Source organism: Xiphophorus couchianus, chromosome 13, assembly GCF_001444195.1.
Source record: "Xiphophorus couchianus chromosome 13, X_couchianus-1.0, whole genome shotgun sequence".
Classification (NCBI taxonomy): Eukaryota; Metazoa; Chordata; class Actinopteri; order Cyprinodontiformes; family Poeciliidae; genus Xiphophorus; species Xiphophorus couchianus.
This window is the reverse complement of record NC_040240.1, coordinates 27,688,865-27,706,757: the sequence shown is the minus strand read 5'-3', so window position 1 is coordinate 27,706,757 and position 17,893 is coordinate 27,688,865. Positions and strand designations below refer to the sequence as shown.

Genomic DNA, 17,893 nt, shown 5'->3' with positions numbered 1-17,893 from the left:
AATAGAGTTCAAGGTCAAAGACTAAAAGGTTCTGAGGTTCTATGGCTGTACAGGAAGCCATACAGGAAATGTTTCCTGTCATAAGGTTTCTCTTTACCATTTAATGAGATACAGAGAGGCAATGAATGATGGTGAAAAAAGAAAAATAACTCCTCCTCACTCACCAAACACTTCAGCATCACTACAACTGCTTCAGGGAAAATAAAGGTTCTGTTCAGCCCAAAGTCTGGTGTTATGGTTTAAACCTAAAATGGTCATTACATGACAATGTGCTATCAAGGCATATGCTGGGTTTCAAAGAACAGCAAAGAAGAATCCTGTTGATTAGATGCCAAACACCTGATACCTCAAGAGAGGAGGGGAATTAATTGTGCTATTCATTACACCTTAATCAAGTGAGCAAATGTATGTGGCAGGTCAATATAGGGTCCTGTGGAGAGGACAACCTCAGGCCTCACACGCTGCACAGCCCAGCGGCCGGAGTCTAATGAAGACTGAATTTTAATCATCAGGAGAATATGGCTCCTCCAGGAGACACACACACACAAATATGGACCTCTCAAGATATGCACACTCACACACATACACTCACCATGTGGAATAGCCCAAGCTGGTTCTCTTATACAGACAAACACATTGCCTCACCTCACTAGATTTTCATTGTCGCCTGGTCCTTTGCAAGTCGAACACTCGGTTCTTGTGTCATCAGCTTTGGGTTTTTTCTGCACCGCAGACTGGCGTTGTCTGCGTTCCCGTGGCAGTGGTTCCTATGGGAACACAGCTGATTAGAAATGAGAGCTGGATGGATGCTTGTTTGAGCCTTGGAAGGAAAAATGAAAGCTAAAACTGTGGAGGGAGTACAATGTGCTGAAAAGTATAACTCCTTCATTTCCAAATTATACACAAACATTTCTGGCTTCAAGACCAAACGCTGGACCTGTTCTTCTTACAGCCACTAAAGTACCTGAACAGAGAGGATCCTCAGGGTCGCCACCATGGTCTGTGTGCTTTGGAAGTTTACTGAACTAGTGTTAGCAATAAGACCTGAGTCCCAGCAACCACTAGCACACCTGCATCATGTGGAAAGTATTTGAGCAGCTTTCTGATGAAGTGAGCAGAGAACCTAAACATTCACCATCTGTCACCTGATCCATAATTTTTACATTAGGACAGAAGATTTGGAGGATTACATTAATGGGAGATTTGTGTCTGCTAAGCAAAATTATCTAGTCTGAACTAATGAATAAATAAAAAAGAAAACGAATCAGAAAATGTTATAGCTACAAAGATTTGTGAACAGCAGCCAGAAGAAGTGACTAACCTCAACTTTCTCTTCTCGTTCTTCAGTGATAGGAACTCTCTTTCTCTTCTGGCCCCTGGTTCTCTGTGAAGCACAAACATTTCACTTTAACACAAGAAAAAAATCCTCCAGGCTCCATTCAACTCAGTTCACTGGAATGTTTTAAACTCCAGAATGACAACTTGATTTACTCTCTAAAGTCCTCATACTTAAAATGTCCGAATAAACAGCAGTCAAACCAAAGAGCGAATAGATTAACAATGTCTGTATTTTGGTTTTGCACAGCAATTACAATATCAGCCCACACTTTTAATATTGGTGCATCTCCATTTCTGATGATGTAGTTGGGTTGGGCTGGATATTGAGCCTCCAGACACGTGATGTCAAATGTGCTGATTCTGCACATATTACTAACCATGCTCCCCTGCCCAACTTTACTAATGCAGTGGCATTAATGAGTTATTATAAATATAGATTTCTGGCCTAAGTTAGTAGTTTGTACTACATAGTGAAGGAACATATTTGAAAAAGGTTCATTTCTTAGAACCATATTTGGATTCATTGGTCTCTGACTACATATAGTGATAGATTTCTGGCCATAGTGAAAGATACCAACAACACAATAAAAAGAAAAATATATTGTGATAACAAGTAAAGACTTAATAGTTGCTTGTATTTTCCTTACTTTTCATTTTGAAAATTAAAAACCTCAAAAAGGAAATGAAATGACTAACCTCTTTATTACAGCTCAGAAAGACAGTCCTGTTTAGTATTGGTGCCATGGAAACAAACATGATTCAGGATTATTTTATCACAACAATTACAGTTTTTTCCTGAAAGGCTTGAGACTCTAAAAACTGTAATTCATCTATTCCCCTCTACTTCACTGGTATGAAGTCTGCTATTTCTTCACAGAAAGCTTAATGTTGAATGAGAGGAAATACAAATCCAACATCTCTTTGGAAGCAAGCAAGCATTTGAGCTGCTGGGGAAGTTTAAAAGGGGAAGAAAAATCAACAACATATTTAAACAGATTGTGAAAACAATTCCATCTGTTGCCTTTGGCTCACCACCACTCACCAGATGGAGGAGTTATCATTAAGAATGCTAACTGCAAGAATGCTGCCAACAGGCTTCTTCAGAGATCCATTACTCCTGGGTCTGCAGTGTAAAAGAATGCCCATCTTTATTCAATACATTCTCCATTTAAAGCACTGTCTGTTAAGGCAGCGAGAGAGCAGGAAAGTGTGCATTTGAGGAGCTGGATCAGCTGAAAAATGCTCAGCCACACAGCACAGCTAATCTCAGGCTCTGTTCAGGTGAGGAAATTAAAACTGCAGGCACTATTTTATGTCCCACGCAAAATCAATCTTTTAATTAAGTACATCAGTGCATCTTTAACAAGCATGAATCATTTCACAGAGGATTAGAGAAATTAACAGAGCATAGGACAGATAGTAACTAGCCATATTAACTTGACGTAATTTTCAGCTGATTAATTACACATGTTCATATGGAGAAGTTTTGCATTCTAGCACAATGTTAAGCTAAACTACGTCCAATTAGGAGGATATTTATCTCCACTTTGTTCTCTTGTTAGGCTGCTTCATTATTCAGTTATATGTCTAAATATTCACTAATAATCTGGACATTATTTAATAGTAAATTCATTTAAAAGACAGTGGATTTCAGTTAAAGTACCAGAACAGCATCATGTTTAATAAAGGCAATGGCTTTTTAAAATGCTGACACATTTTGGAGCAGACTAAGGTTAAATCTCTGACATGTCATAGAATCCACTTAATGTTGGGTTTGCTAAATATTAAAATGTCAAAATGACTGACAAGAAATATTTCACTTTTATACAATATTCTAATTTTGGGAGATGTACTAGTATTTCTCCATGCCACTTTATAAAATAATAATATATAAATAAAAAATAAGAAAATGAAACAAAAATAATGACGAATGATTTTTTCTTGAATACAGTAATTTAAATACCGGTAATTAAAAGCAAGCAACAAATCAAAAGGACAGCAATACTGCCACTACTTCAACTAAACTTTTTAGAGGGATGCGTTTCTGTTCTAACTTTTATTCTCGATCTCTGAGAGGAAAGGAAATGGAGGACATATTTAGAATCTTTAAAACATATTCTTCTTCAGTCAGCAGACATTCAGGATTTTCCCAGAAAGCCCAGCACTGGGGTGGTCCACCAGCGGCCCACCATGTTTTTTGTTAAAAATGTCCACAGGAAATTTGAGAATATGACAAGCTAATTTATGTGTTAGTGGAAGATATTGCTGACAATACTAAAATACAATAAAATATAATTCAAATAAAAAACATGATTCTTTGCAGTTCAGCTAAATCCTAATTAAGTGGATCTTAAGACAAGCTTTGTAATGCTGATCATATTTAAAAGCAAAATAAATTAAAATAAATATTATATAAATAAAATGCACAATGATGAGTAAATGATGAGTTCATATGCTTAACTAAATATTCCCAGAATACAACATTCAGTTTTCTTAATCAATCTGTTATGTTCAGAAATGTCTACAGCTTAGTGCACTATTTTGATTTGCTGGTTGTGATTGGTCATTACTTTACTTATCAAAGTGAATTCACTATTTACTAGAAACTAAATGGATACCTGTCTGTGGTTGACTGGTTCATTTACATAGACTTGCAAATAATCTGTTGTTTTTTAATGCACAAATACAATTTTAAAAAATTATTTTCGTTGAACATTCCTTTGGATTGGAGTATGCTTTAATAATCGCAAGGTATGTTATGTTGTAATTTTTTCTGTATTATGCAGTATGTCATTCTTAATTCTGTTTTTATATATTTTTATCTTTGTGTGACTCTACATGCTTTGAGTGTAAGTCACTTTGCTGCTGTTACAATAGAATGTTCACACAGTGGGACAATAAAAGGATATTTTTATTCAACTTTACCAAGTTGTGTGCACACACAGAGCCAAGCGTGTGCCACAACACGCACTAAGCGCTTTTGAGCGAGCATGTGTGAGATAAACGGACACAAAATGTGACTCAGTCTTTGTAATTGAGCTTTCAGAGGTTTGTGTTGAGTGTACAAGCAAGCGGTGAGGTTTTTATACTTGACGTGTATGTAAGGTAATAAATCAATAGCAACATATATTGTCACAGACACATGATCAATATCCATAAATAAGACAGCTGAATATTCAATAGTCAACATATAGAATATTCCCTGAATTCTAATCCAGAACCATATGGCATTCTGGGAGATGTAGGCAGACAAAAGGCTTTGGCTGCTCACTGCCAGCTAAGTAAGGTGGGTGACATCAATTAACCCACTCTTTGGTTACCTGGCAACAACTTGTTCAGTAACTTGTGCAGTTTAAAGTTTTGCCGCCGTGCCTCATAACGGCTTCAAAATAAACGCTGTCAAGTGAAAACTGTGGATAAAACAAGAAAGGTCATGCCAAAAAACTAATCAATAATTATTGATATCGACAATCATCACTATCGAATGACATGAAACACTAAGTTTTGAAGCCATATCGTCCAGCCTCTACGTTGGTGCAGAACTCACTGAAAACATAGCATCTCCACTAGAGCGCCTCTAACCGGTATCAGTCCGTCTCGGCCAGATTCTTCTCCATTAGCAGATCCAACTAGCCGCTCAGAGCACTGCAGAATTGATTTGACTGGCAGAATAACACATTTGTTGATTGTCCCATGATTTAAGTCACTGAAAATTCCAAACGACATTTCTCATATGGTTTAACAGTGGACCAGCAGACATGCCATTGTTGACAGAGAGCTGATCAGTCTGGAGGAGATATTGAGCTTTAATCAGGAGTAGAGCCAGGAGTTGGGTTAAGTTTTATATTTTATATCAGGGGTGCCACTGCCCTTAGAAATAAGGGCAGTGGAAGTTTGGTCACCCAGGAGGGATGGTCAAGTTGTCCTATAAGATTAGTCAAAGGGAGGGCATTACGTAAAATCAACTCTTTTGAGCTGCATAGCATCAAACACATACCTGAACTGTGTTGCTTTCTTTCATGCTAGTTTGAGGAGTCCTTGAATCTCCCATGGCAATCAATGGAAATATTGTACGAGTTTATGGAGTAGAAATTCATAAGTTTCTTACTTCTTCCTACTCCTTTTCGAGCATGTTAAGATTATTGTGGTACAAAAATATGTGTCTTTTGGATTCCTTGTTCAGGTGTGTTATTTATACTTCTATCATGTTTGAAATAAATAAAGTAAATAAATAAACCATTGGGGGTGCTTAAATTCTTGCTCTCATAAAGATCTGCCTATTTACCCAAATCTCCTCCTCGGAGCTGCAGTCTCCAGTCGAGCCTCTGCCTCACAGAGCAGCCTTCCACCACGCCTCAGCTCCTCCAGACTAGTGGCAGCAGTAATTAGGAAAAAAACCTGGTGGAACTGAGCATCTGCTAAGATCATCATAGGATCTGCTTCCCAAGTGCAACGCTCTTAAGAACGATTAAAAACGGCTTAATGAAGGAACACGGGGCTAAGCTGTGTCAGAAAGAGCAGGAGTTTCTTAAACAGACAAAGGCCCAATATCAAATTTCAAATTTCTTTTAAGTTATGTTTGATATTTTACAACTTTATTAATAACTGAAGGTAATATAGTTACTTGACTGTGCTATAGAATGGCATAATGTGCCTGGAAAATACATAATACTGCCCCCATAAGGTTCCTGCTTAATCACATAGATGATAAATAAATAAAAGCCGACACTGCACTTTAATCCATTAATAACTTCCCCAAGACACTCAGACATATAAGGTGCCACTGGACTGTTTAAAGATGTCCACTAAAGGAAAATGTGTTTTTGTGTTAACACACAAAACTCCTTCCTGACAAATGAACTCTCAGACACACACAAAGGCCAGTAGGAGGTCGATTAGCAGGTCCTGATGAATGGAAACATGGCTTTAGAGAAGTGCAAGGACTCGGGCGCTCCGGTAAAAGCATTAAAAATGCAAAGCAGCCCTTTTAGCTGCTGCCATTGCATGCCTTGCTTTTGAAGATAAATGCTGCACTGAAGTGCTGCTCCTGAATGGCTGCGGCTGTCTGAGAAATCACAAGGCTGCTTAATCCCAGAGAACCCCGGCAGGGTGTTCAGCACGTATCTGAGAGCAAACAGCTCCAAACCTGAGCAAAAACACTCCAGCGCTCACCACACAGACCGAGGTCCAAGATGCTCTTCCTCTCCGTCTTCCTCTCTTTGAAACGCAGGCACAGAATTTAATATTTCTGCTGAAGTCTTGGGAATGGCAGTGTCATGTTTTGACAGTAAAAACAAAGCAAAAATCAGATGGGAAGTGAAACACACATCATACACCCACACAGATACTTCCAAGCTGTCAGATATCAATCTGAAGTGTTTGTCAAGGGAGCAGAGAGGCAGCTCTGTGTTACAGGATCAGAGCATGGTCAGTTCAGATAAGCAGGATCCAGTGAGCAACAGAGAAGCTTCTGTTCCTGCTCATAGCTCATCCTTCAGACATGGACCGTCCTCCATTAATCTGACAGTCACTGAACACATCACTTTCATGTCTGAACGCTTCGTCTGGTGGTGGGATGTGAAGATTAACCTATTCATTCACATTTGTGAAAGTGAGTGCCTTGGTAGAGCAACAGTGTTTCTGAATGAAATCTAGACGTATTGCTCTGTTCACATCAAATCTGAAAGTTTGGGAATGGAGGAGAAAAAAGAGACTGCAGACATCGCCCTGAGCCGCAGCAAACCCAACAACATTCAGACATTAAGTTTATGTGTGACAATAAGGATGGGCATTTATTGTGTCGTTTATCATTTATCATGAAAAATTTCTTATCGTTGATTGCCTTGATTAATTTTAATTTATAATGCTAAAAAAACTGATTGAAATTTTATTTTTACCTGTTTCTTCACTGTTTATTCCACAAGAGCGTCAATAAATATCAGTAAATTTGAATGAAATAAATGGAGTTACTATGAGCAGTTAAATTACATAAATCACTGCAGTAAAAAATGCCTGTTTGAAATGGGAATACTTTTCCAGAACAGTTTTAGTGTCTGTGGCACCATGAATGCTGCCATGCAGTCACAGTCACACAGAGACCTAAAAAAGACATAATACATATTTTTATCATTATCAGAATAGTATCCTGATAAAATTCCAAGTCCATATAACTCAGCTTATATGACAATATTTAGAAAATTCTATTTAAAATATATTAGCATACAATTTCTCCATTACTGTGAACTCCTCTGGATAAAACCTTCTTGTACATTTTGTATTGTATTTATACATCTGCCACTTCTTCAGGCTGTTCATTGATGTTTGAAAACAAATTAAAATTTTTACATGAAAGCAGTAGGAGTTACATGATAGTAGGAGTTAATTGTGAATTTATGTCCGATAAGCTTTTTAGGATATCAGAAGCAGTCAGAATGACTCCGATTTATACAGTGGATTGTAAATATCTCAACAAATGGTTAATAAAAAAGTAAGATTGTATTTTCATTTGATACTAAATAAACAATAGATGTTGATTCTGGTCATTGAATCAGACGTGATCTCAGACTGTTGGCGCTTCAGAGCAGAGCTGCTGTTGGGTTCATCTGTTTCTATTCCTGCTGTGGGGAGTATTATTATTCTCAGTAACGACTCCTAGTGTTTGGAAAGATAACTGGAATGTAGAATGATTGAATTGAAAAAATTTTTTGTAAAGTGCCTTGAGACAAGATTCATTAAGAACTGGCGCTGTTGTATAAATAAAACTGAACTGAATGGAAATGCAGCTATTGTGGCAAAATCTAAGTATTTTGGGCGTCATCAGGTCATCTGTTTTCACTGCTTCGATCTACATGATGTTGAATCAACACAACATCATGTAGAATTCAACTGAATGAAGGGGAACTGAACGGGATCCAATGCAAAACCAATGAACTCAACAGAGTTCATTGGTTTTTACTGTGTGTATGCACTGCCTTACAAAGGTTCATTTCAATAAAAATGTATCAAGGCATGACAATACAAGCAAGTGAAACATATGAATATTTAATACTAATTTAAAAACACTGAAAACTCCAGTAGTATAAACAAAAAAAATTAAGAAAATGCTTTTTTTTTTTTTTTTAAATGTGCCTCTCTGTCTAATAAGAAGTTGAAAGTCCTTGGTCTAGTTAAAGCCCAGATCCTTGTCCTTATGAGATGTGGTGGGGTAACTTCAAACACCCAGGACACCTCTCATACGTCTCACAAGTGAAAGGGAGAAACCAGGCAAAGATCCAGCAGAAGAGCAGCAGACTGAATGAGTTTACACTAAAGACTGGCTGTGAGGGCAGGACATCACAACTCCTGCCTCAGATAGAGCCAGTTATCTTCTGGTTCACCAGTAAACAATGGTCATTTTGAAAACCAAGAGTATTTCAATTTCTTTTTTCCCAGATGTAAATAAAAACAAGATTAGACATTAATAATGTCAATAAAAACGCAAATATGTATGAATTTCAGATATATGGATAGTGATACAAAGGCAGCAGAAGCTCCGTGCTGTCAAATACTAAAGAGGTTTTACTCAAACCGATCAGCTGTAGAGCTAACCTGCTGATAGAAATCTGAGTTGCAGTGTGTAGCTGTATTTATGCTTTTCAAAGGCAGAACTGCATGTTACTGTACAGCTGAACCATGAGAGGAGTCCAGAGTTCTGTGTGCAGAGTTTCAGCTGACAACCCAGAGAAAAGAGACCAGCAGAGGCAAAGTAACACACAGCACCTCCCTCTCCTCAGAGCTGTCTCTTTAAACTAATGCCACTTCAAAGTACATCCAAAGTAAATACATCAGGATGTGTTTTTTTTCCATCTTTGAACCTTAAGAAGAAAATGAGCAATCAGCATGAGAACACAGGTTAACTACTTGCAATCACTTAGCCCTCACATCCATCAGTCCCATTCTAATGAACCAATAGAGGAGAAGGAGGAGGAGCAAGAGGAAGAAGAGAAAGTAAAGGAGGAGGAAGAGAAGGAAGAAGAGGAAGAGGAGAGTTCACCAGTACTCACTGTGCCTCTCACTTGCTGCTTCTTGGGCTCTGGAGACATCTCCTGAGGGATGAACTTGATCGGTCCTTTGATCTGCCTTCTAGACCTCTTGGTGCCGTCAGGCAGCGTCTCCATAGCAATGTCAGCTTCATCACTGCTGGCCTGGTCACACTCGGAGCATTGCCTGAAGAAAACAGAGAGCTGTCACTGCTCTTGTATTAAACTTACTGTCAGTGATCCAAATATTTGATATTTTATTGGACGCAGGTTTTTGCCGGCTGATTCCAGATTCAAGTCTGACCTGAAAAATTTTGATTTTGTACAAATATAGGTTCTAGATTGGGTTGAACGATTCATCAGATTAATCATGCTCAATTGATTATTGAAATAATCATCAACTAATTTAGTAATTGATTAATCATTAGCATTAACTCTGAGCAGATATTAACCCAGAACTGTACAAATTGTATATGTATTTTGCATTCAAAATTGTTTTTTAATCTGTTCTACCCAGAACTGCTCAAGTGTCAGTTTTATCTTCACCTGGTTCAAATTGTATATATATATATATATATATATATATATATAAACTCCTATTAAGTGCCTTCTGTTATCCAATTATTAATCCGTTAATCCAAGAAATAATCCCAGATCAACCCTGTATAGTATTAATGTTAGTTCAGCATAAAAGGCTGAGATTTTCACATTCTGGTGTTAGAATTATTTATTTAGCTGTAGATGCATCCTTTGCCACAAATGATCAAGGGCTTGTTAGGCAATAACATGTTTATTCTGAAGTATTTGTTTATTTGAACTTTTAATCCATTTGTTTTAATGTTTTAAAAGCCTGCCACGTTGAACTTGGAAAATCAAATTCATGACCTTGATCTGACTGTGAATTTCTGTTTTTAACTCACTGATACAAAAATGATGAAGCCATAAACATCTGACACTCCAGTTCTACATCATGAATCAGCTGAGAAGCTGAAATATGAGACCAGTGTCATTACAAAAATAGGAGGACATCATGTACAATTAACCAGCTGCCTCTCCTTGTTTCTTTCATTTATAACATGGAAAAAAGACACAGTTCTAGTTGTTCTCTAATGACCACAGTTCTTTAGAGTTGCTAAATGTGGAGAGGCAGAAGCATTAAATCTCTTCTTCAGATAAAAAGCTGCAGACTGTGGGAGGGGAAGGGAGACGGTGACATTTCTACCATCTCTGCATCTGCTATCTGATAAAACAGCTTCCACAGACGGAACAAAAATGTCACCAATAATACGACTAAAATGCTCTCCAGATCCAACTGTTAGCTGCTCCTTTAGGAGGAGGCGAATAAAAAGAAGAACCTGCTGATTATATTCACAGGATGAATGAGTTGCATCATAAATGCTACCTACACCACTTTGTGCTGTTCTCTCATCTGAGGGACAGTTACAACCAGATTTCTAATGGGGAGTTACTTTTTGAAAATGTATTTAACAATGAAAATTAATGTAACAAACATCAGGATCCATATTATGAAAACGCCATCCTGCATCACTTGTTCTGTCAGCATGACCAGAACTGATGTCATTTCTGAGTTTCCCACATGAATAAAGTACAGGAAACACAGAATCCCGTCCTGCAGGGTCTGGATGAGTCTCACCAGTAGCTGTTCTTTGTCTTCTTGGGCATCCGGGTCAGAGGAGGCTCCAGGCAGCCCAGGTGGTAGTAGAGTTTGCAAGTGTCGCACAGGACCAGCAGATGTTGGTCCTGGTTCTTCTTACAGATCCCACAGCTGCAGAAATGATTCAGATAAACCACAGACTGGAACAGACTGGAACAGCTGGCAGCTTACGTTTTCTGTTCACAATACACTGACCTTTAAGTTCTGCTTAAAAAGGAATTTATAAAGTTGTATGAAAAAGTAAAGCAAACTCTAGGATTTTAATGTTTAGTGGAGACTACTGATAACGTCTTACAGGTTTAAAAACAGTCCTAAGCTCAAAAAATTGATTTATATTTACATTTTCACTGAATTTCTTTTGATATGCCCATTTCATTAAGTGTTAACTAAATCAGTTCTGTAGTCTTTACTGTCACATCAAGATGAGCTGAGCTGATATCATTTCATTAACCTGATTAACAGGCTGAGGGGACTGATTACCTATGGTTGGATCTTTATCTGTGTAGATAAAGATATGTATGCAGCACTGGGAGATTTATTTTTTTGCACTCCTAGATACTCAAAGTACACAAACAAAAATTATTTAAGAGCTGAAAAGGTGGAGTTTGCATGACATGTCCCCTTTAAAAGCATAAAACAGCTGCATCTCTGGCATAACAGCCTGGGATGTGCATTGCAAACTGGCTAGAAATATAAATGTTATAGCGTTTAGTATTAGTTTATATTTAACATTTGTCTCCATTCACATAAAAGAAGAAGAATGACAAGGTGTCCATGACTGTCCTCTGGACATTTGTACAGTCAGCATTCTTCCTCATGATTGTGTCCGACTGACCCAGAATGAAACACTCAGGGTCAGGAAAGCTTTCTGGTATTTTGAGTCAACTAGCTGATAAGGGTTTGAAACCACTAGTTTCCATTAACAACCTTTTTCATAGTATTTCAATTTTCTGAGACGTGCTAGTATGTCTGCATTCATGTTTCTCCCTTTGTACGACCAGGAGCAAACTATTCTTCACCTGTAAAGAATTGCTGGAAGGCTGGATGACTTCCCCGGTGTTCCTCCTTCCTTCTTGCTGGGCTTCCTCTCCTTTGGAGCTTTCAGAATTGCTGGAGTGTTCAGTTTCTACAGAAACCAAAAAAATAGAAGTCAGAATATAGAATGTAATTTTTTTTATAATCAGACAGAGAGACCTGTCCCTCTGAATCAGTTGGTGTAGAACCAGATGTGCTCCAAAGATCACAGAATGCTACCAGGTTCATACTGTCACATTAGTGAAGAAAGGATAAAGCAAACAGAATGTCACATTTTAGTGTTAATTCTATTGAAACACAGTCTGAAAATATGAAAAGTAAATTTATATGAATCTTGACTCCTTTTACATCATTAAAACCTTATACAAGAAGCCCATCCACTGTTAACCCAGGTGTAATTATAAGCTGTTAAAACAAACATGAAGGCCATGGCGACTTTTCACCACTTAATACAAACAAGCTCTCTTAGAGGTCAGCATGAGAAGAAAAGCAACATTATAAATGAAGTCATTTTAATGAGCTTTATTGGTCTGTCAGTTGAACTAAACTGTATAGAGACTTGATGCCTCCTGCTTAAATCCTGGGAAGGCATTTGCTCCTAAATGAATGAAACTCATGTCTTACCAGGACTTACTTCCATTTCAACTATAATGATACTAAAATGTTTATTTTAAGATGTTCAGGTGTTCTACAAAACCTCTGTGGGTTCCAGTGAGGTGTCACTGACAAGCTGTGGTCTGAGTACGTCAGGAAAGTATTTACAACCTTAATGCAGATTTTATATGTATATAAATACCTCATTATTACATTTTTTGTGTGTAGAATTTTGAGTTAAGAGATCGATTTAACACAATTTGTAATAAGACCGCATTATGTGGAGAAAATGACATGTTGTGAATACTTTCTGGATGAACTGTAGTTTGGCACCTAGAAAAATGGTTTGCCCATGTAAGACAAATAAGAGACATAAGGTGAAAGCTACTTATTAAATTCATTAAATAAATATTTGTATAAAAATACAATAAAATAAAAATAAAACATTAAAAAAACAACTATTTAGCTCAAGTGGTGAGTGTTTTTATAGAATGAACATTTTGTAAAAATAACATAAGATAATGTTTTCTGGTAGCTTTTTATTTGGTTTTCTCTTTATGATTCTCGTTTTGGTTGTTGTTGCATTTACTGCACAAGGGGGCAGTTATTAATTTATAAACACTTAGCTTAGCAAAAATATTATGTGTGAAAGGTTAGGTTTGAAATGGAGTTTCTTATTTATTTGTTGCAGGTGAACTTGGCCAATGTAAAGAAGAGACTGCTCCAGTTCAGCTTCATTAGGAGGAAAAGTGAGACCTGCTATGTGGACGATGTAAGGCGACAGCAGAGGGTCTGATTAGTTTCATCTGAATCTCAGGTGTGGTGCTACCATGGAGGTTAATTAGAAAACCTATCTAGTAGGGACTGAGTCTGTCACTAAATAGACAAGGTTTCCCCTGAGGACGTTCTAATCTGCTGTGCCTGCAGCAGTGCAGCGGCGCCGAGGCCTGATAGAGGCTCAGCTGACCCCAGAACTGGGGTCTGATAAGGTCACCCTCTCAGTCTCAGCTGAGGTCTCCTGATATCTGGCTAATACAGACTCCTTTCTGCTAATATGGAGCCAGTTCTGTTCTACAGACCGATAGCAAAGTTTACCAAACAGAGTAAAAGTGAAGAGGAGGAAGTTGGTAAGGGTTCTGGTGCTCTAATAGATTGTTTTATTTCCATGAAGCTGTCCAGGACTCAGAGAAACTGCATCATTCTGTATTTAAACTAGAAATATCAAGCAGAGCCACAACCTGAAACCAACATTTGCCAAGGCAAACCGGCTCCACTCTGACTCTCTCTCAGGGTATGTGCCATGTGCTAAAGCTTTTAGCCTAATCCATGCGTAGACAGCCCTGCAGCCACTGTTTTCTGAGCTGCTCTGATTTTAGACCAGATTCTGCTCTGCTGCTCCCTGTGGATAAATGTGGAGCGCAGCAGTGACGGCAGCCGGTCTCAGCCAACGCTATGCACCCAGCTCACTTTAATGTGTTTTCAGAAGATCCCTGGATCCTAAAGCGGATTCTGAACCAGAGCCAGGACCTGCTTTCAATCACTCCATCAGCACACAAAATGACATCATATACAGGTATGGGCTCCATTATGAAATATGTGTGACGTGGAACTTGTTTACATGCTAGAGTCAATGTGTTGTTTTGTTTGATGTTTTGTTTCCTGGGACATCCTGAATGTAGAACAGAGAGGTACTGTAGATACCCATGAACATTCTCATCCGGTGGAAAACAGCAGACATTATCCACATCAGGTACTGCTGAACCCAAACAGATCCACTATCACAACTTACATGGACTCTTCAAATATTAGCTCTCCAGACTCTGACAGAGGGCAGAGTAAAGGAACATTCTGCTCAATCGGTGTTACATTAGGAACTACAGGAGGGCCTGGAATATCTAATGCTAATATAAAAGTCAAACATTTGTTCATATCCAAGCAACAAATCTCATCCAAAAGCAATGCAAATCTGCTCTGTTTCCAAGGGAACCAATCAGGATCACAAAGAAAGACTGAAGGAAATTTGAAGAAATGAACAAGTAAAAGAAATAATATCATGAAACCTCAGTTGAAAAGATTCAAACTAACCTCTTAGAAGATGCTCCACAGACTAAAATAAATATTACTGGATTTCACAGTCAAGCATTTCCGAGCAAGGTGCATGCTCCATCAACTGTAACCATAGTAACCATGAATTATGTTACTAGTTAGAAAAGAAGAGACAAAAGTTTATTTTTAAACAAGTTTCTGGGAGAGGGTTTATTGTGCATTAGCTGTGTGAGCCCCATGTGTCTTACAGCAGCATGTGGAAAGTAACATTTGAGTGTTTCCATGTTAAGTTACCAGGGGTGGTAAATGTTGGAGGAACAAAAGCTCCAACTGTGTATTAAATGACTGATTTTAGTCCCAGTTGGGGACATCAATTATTTCTGCACAGGCAGGATGACAAATAGAAGATGAAAATGTGGCAGACAGATGACACAAAAGCATACAGCACTATGACTGATGCTACAACTTGTGCTGTGAATGTTCATAATTAGGTGATTTATGCTGGTCATTGCAGAAGCAGCGCCAGTCTTCCACATTCCGCTCCATTTATCTGTCCTGCTACCGTATTAACATCATTTGACCATTTATCTGCAACACTCATACTCTCAACAGCCACACTTTTAATTTAGCGTTTTATGGATTTAGAGAGTAATACATCTTATAGATGTCAAACCTTTTAGAAATGAAACCTTTCTGCTCACCACTGGTAGCACTGCAGATATGAAAAGATCCAGGTCAATCAGAGATAATGGAGAGTATTCATGAATAGAAGTGTGATTTCAATGTTGAAAGTGCTTTACTACAGAAAGATTCCATCTATAAAGTTCTATAAAGTTTCATTAGTTTCTTAGATTTTACAATCTCTTAACATTTGAACAAGACCATTATTCCTTAATGAGATCCACGACTAGATGTAACATTAGACTTTATTTGAGAAATATTTATGTTAGATATAAAATCAATACAGTAAAGCTACTGTAGGCTTTTTGGTTTTTATAAATTTTAATAAAAAAATTGTCACACAGACATCCCCATGTAGTTTAAGCTGCAATGTATTCTGGGTAAATTATGTACGCTAGGTCCAACCGCACTAGTTCCATCCAGCCAAAACAGCCAAAACAACTTTAAGCCTCTTTTTAGTTTAAAAATGCTCAACGGAAACTTCCATTCATTTCCATTGAAATAAGGAGGAGCAAACGAAGAAAGAGGAAAGTGTTGGCTGATGAAACTGGTGTTTGCTGCTGTTGCTGCCATCTTCAGCTTCATAAATTAAACAATGAATCACATGTACCTCTGGTCAGACTGTGTGATCCGGTAAATAGTGGACGCACTCGGTGTCAGGTCAGGTGTTACATCAAAAACTGTGACCATCATATTCTGTGACCAACGGGGGTGGTAGAGTGCAAGTATGTCTTGAAGACCACCGAGAAGACGAATTTACATAAATTATGTAAATACTGATACATCTGAGATTGTAAGCTTCACGGCTTCTTTATAACCATCATATTGATGGAGAAAATAAAATTTAGTTTTTTGTATTTAATGCTGAAGAGTATTTGACGAACCATTGTAATGTACTGTTGTTAAAATATGTAACTCCAATGTAGCCGTTTTAAAAAATCGGTAAACAATTAATAATTTGTTCTAAGTGCTTTGGTAGTTTTTAACATGGTTTTTAGTATTTCTGCCACCTCCTAACATTTAACCCTCAAGACAAGAGGTCAATTCCTTATCAGAACAAGGACCAGACACTAAGCCTCCATGGGTGAGAAATATAGCAAAATATGTAAAATTTGTAAGTAATTATGGGTTTTTACGCATCGCAAACTGCCTTTTTTAAGTTAATTGAGAAATTACAACATATTTAGTCTGACTTGTTCAACTACTCGTGGATCCCTTTAAACAAGTAGTTCCTGTAATTTTAAAAAAGACATTCAATCAATAACGACACCAAATCTAGAGGACAGAAAGAACACTCTCATACAGCAAAGCAGCTCAGATTTATGGAGTATCTTTATGTCACAGAATCGGCTGTGAATAGAACACCCAGCCTCAATAGTCAAACTCTGTTTCTGCTCCTTATTAATCTACTGTTTATGTTTAGAGTTTAGGTTTTTTAGGTTCCTGTTGTATCATTTTATCCCTCCCTTTGCAGTCATACAGTCACAACTTCACAAGAGTTACTGTTATGTGACCCAAAATTTCATAGTCCCAACTATCATTTGTTTCAACACTGGTAGGACAAGCAGGGAGAAATTAAACTTGAATATTTGCCACTAAAAGAGACAAAAAAAACAAGCTAGGAATGGGAAAGTAATCAAACCACTATGTATGAGCATATTACAATACAACAGAACATCTGATGTCTGGGGTTGAAACAATTAATTAGAACAATCGGGATGAAACAAGTAATTTAGTAATTAATTGATCAGTAACTGTCCTGACTATGATGAGGTCCAGGATTGAGTTTTGTTTGTACATATACTGTTGTACAGTACATATTGCCATTATGTTGGGAGAGGAACCAAAAGTGAAGTCTTTGTCTGTCAGAACTATCATAAAGGCAAAGGACAGGTCACTCAGTTATTATAACATGAATAGATAAAGGTATAGCAGAAAGCAGAGAGCATCATGGATAACATGCCTTAAAAATCTCTCCTGCAGCATGTTCAGCAACGTCTTCAGACACAAGGAGAAAAAAAGAAGTGATTGTTAACATACCTGGCCCACAATGCCGCCCAGCAGTGTCCACATGGCCTGGCCTTCACTCCGCAGGGTTCCGTTCACACTCAGCAGATCCTCCAGAAACTCGCAGAGCTGCAGCAGGACAGGAAGCTCAAGATGAGGCAACAGGATCACTGTAGCTAACAGCACTGGTACTGCAGGGGGGACTGGAGTATATCAATCTTATTAATAAATACAAACAAAGGCATTTCTGAGCTGCTTTCTTTACTTTCTAGAAAACAAAGCAGACTCCCTTAACATTTAACCCCATAGAAAATCTCTGGGCTGTAGACAAGAGGAAGATGAGAGACATCAGACCCACTAAGCAGATGACCTGAAGGCAGTTGTCAAAGGAACTTGGGCTTCCTTTACACCTACACAGAAGCACAGGCTGCTGTCCTCCACGCCACGCTGCATTGATGCAGTAATTCATGCCAGAGGAGACCAACCAAGTACTGAGTGC

At 38.0% G+C, this 17,893-nt stretch overlaps 1 protein-coding gene across 4 annotated transcripts in view; it reads right to left on the bottom strand.

Moving 5' to 3' along the window:
- phf14 (PHD finger protein 14) overlaps positions 1 to 17,893 on the bottom strand; it is an 82,007-nt gene that overhangs the window by 36,268 nt on the left and 27,846 nt on the right. For 3 of the 4 annotated variants that reach the window (XM_028035621.1, XM_028035620.1, XM_028035622.1), the window contains exons 11-16: positions 17,428 to 17,523; positions 12,051 to 12,157; positions 11,011 to 11,142; positions 9,381 to 9,543; positions 1,322 to 1,384; positions 646 to 767 (exon numbers count right to left, since the gene is read on the bottom strand). In XM_028035621.1, coding sequence (XP_027891422.1) covers positions 646 to 767; positions 1,322 to 1,384; positions 9,381 to 9,543; positions 11,011 to 11,142; positions 12,051 to 12,157; positions 17,428 to 17,523 — 683 coding nt within the window. Of the gene's footprint in view, positions 1 to 641; positions 768 to 1,321; positions 1,385 to 9,380; positions 9,544 to 11,010; positions 11,143 to 12,050; positions 12,158 to 17,427; positions 17,524 to 17,893 lie in introns of those variants that run through there. The other variant, XM_028035623.1, reaches the window with a different exon arrangement.